Genomic DNA, 2423 nt, shown 5'->3' with positions numbered 1-2423 from the left:
AANAAAAAAAAAAAATTAAAGCAAAAGGAAGAATAAAAATGAATTGAATGATGGGAGGAGAAAAAAGGTCGAGGCGGAAAAGTCATTTGATTAGTTTTTGTGTATGATTATTTATGGCTCTTTTATTCTTCATCCTCCTCCTTTTCCTCCTCTCTCTCTTCCTCTCTTTCTGTCGTTTTTTTTCCTTTATTATTAAATTGAATGTAAACTTGTATGTATGTAAAGGTTAAAGAAGTTAACAAATATTTGGTTAATTAACTGACAAATTTTAATTAATAACATATATTGTATATAATACACTTTAAACATCTTTTATACATTTAAAAAAAAATAGGAACAAAATATCAAGTAATATATAGTTGATAATTAACAATATATTGTTAATTAATAGTGTTATTGTTATTACATTTATAGCAATTTTCGTAACTGGAAAAGGAATGTAATATTTCACACTTTTTTTTACCCTATTTGACACTTTTTTTTCTTGTTATTTGTTTTAAAAAAAGATTAAATAAAGTTAGATTGTTTGATTTTAGCTTTATCTTTTGTTTTAATTATCTATGCTACAAATCAGTTAATAATAAGCTAAAGATGAATTAATTAACTAATCACTTATTGTTATTGTATTATAATATTCTTGTTTAGATTATGCGTTAACATTTATATTCTCAAGTAATATATTATAAATATTTGTTATTTAATATGAAATGTAAAAAGCCTCTAATTATAGAAGGAAAGAAATATTATGATACGAAGGATGAAAATTCTATAATTAATAATGATTACTGTAACATCCCGAAGTTTATTTTAGGTATTATAATGAAGTTTATTTTGAGATTCATGTATCAAAATATCTGATAATCTAAAAAAAGAAATAAAAAAAGACGATGATAAAGGGGAAAAGAATAAAATGAGTAATGATAAAAAGAAAGGAGAAAAAAATGCGGAGGAATTTAATTTGAAATTATTTGATGAAATATTAAAAATGATTTATATTAATGTCATTCGTTTATTGTTTTTGTTGTTTAACATTTAATTACACCGTTATTTTCTCATATCATTAGCATTTTGTCTTTTGTTTTTTCTCCGGTTTTTTTTTACCTCCTTCTTTCCCTCTGAATCTCATACTATCATTTAAATTTTAATTGGTTAAATTATCATCATCTCATAATGACCACTACTATCTTATACCCATTCATTCTCTTTTATTAGTTTTTTTCCCTCATTAAATATATATGTTTATTAAATACCTAGCGAATTACTTCTGCAATTTTTCATCTCAGGGATGTTTCGATCTATGTTAAAGGAGGGATTTTTGCAAATTACTATTAGCACTGATTTGTGATATTTCAAAGATATGGAATGATAATTTCGTCTGGCATACATTTATTTGTTATCGTTTTTGTCAATTCGAGAATTTCCAAATAAAAATTAATGAATCAGAAAATTTTTAATTTAAGGATTCCGTAATTCGTCTTGTTAAAGAAAAGGGAAAGTGAGTCGGTGAGCGTTTTCATTCAGCTGAATTTGAATTTGTCGTGCAAATTATTTGCCTTCAAAGAAATTTATGGATTAATTTCTTCTTTTCGCTTAGTTTACTTTTTTTTTTCATTTTTCTTATAGGAAAAGTGTTGGACGTCGTCGGGGAAGTTCACTTCGTAACGGACAAGCGATTAACGTTGAACCTGCACCGAAACGATCGCTAAGTCCAATGCAAACTGCAAAAGACGTGAAAGATGAAGCGTCTACCATTTCAACCGTAAATTTTTTTAATATTACGTAATATATTTACGTAAGTAAAACATGAAATGTTTTAAAACTTCTTTCATTTTGACTTATTCAACTATTGTTTTTTTGCATAAATTTTAGAAGAAAATGAAAATTTTTTATTTACTTTGAATTAAGTAATTATTACCTTAACATTTTTTATACATGATAATTAATGTAATTTCAAGCTATTTTTTCATTACAGAATTAAAACATCAGGAAAGATGATAGAAATAATCATTTTAATTACTTGTTATTAGGTAGGGTCAATATTATCAACCATTGATAGTAATACTGGTTAAATCATACAATAATTCGAAATTATGATATTGTATAGGTGTTGTATGGTTAGCGGAGTCAGTTAATAAATAAAACTGAGTTATGGTAACAGTAATAACAATAATGTTGCTGATAATAGTAATAACAGTGATGGTAATGTTGCTGATAATAAATAATAATAATAGTAATAATAATAATAATAATAATAATAATAATAATAATAATAATAATAATAATAATAATAATAATAATAATAATAATAATAATAATAATAATAATAATAATAATAATAATAATAATAATAATAATAATAATAATAATAATAATAATAATAATAATAATAATAATAATAATAATAATAATAATAATAATAATAA

At 23.0% G+C, this 2423-nt stretch overlaps 1 protein-coding gene across 1 annotated transcript; it reads left to right on the top strand.

Annotated features, from left to right (window-relative positions):
• Nucleotides 1–702: 702 nt before the first annotated feature.
• Nucleotides 703–2069, top strand: LOAG_14641 (hypothetical protein; the record flags this gene model as incomplete). Its single annotated transcript, XM_003150135.1, has 5 exons — nt 703–811; nt 837–1000; nt 1461–1495; nt 1624–1759; nt 2028–2069. The coding sequence occupies 5 exons, from the start codon at nt 703–705 to the stop codon at nt 2067–2069; spliced, it is 486 nt and encodes a 161-aa protein (XP_003150183.1).
• Nucleotides 2070–2423: the final 354 nt, after the last annotated feature.

Source organism: Loa loa, assembly GCF_000183805.2.
Source record: "Loa loa unplaced genomic scaffold supercont3.642, whole genome shotgun sequence".
NCBI lineage: Eukaryota > Metazoa > Nematoda > Chromadorea > Rhabditida > Onchocercidae > Loa > Loa loa.
This window is presented reverse-complemented; position numbering and strand designations above follow the sequence as displayed.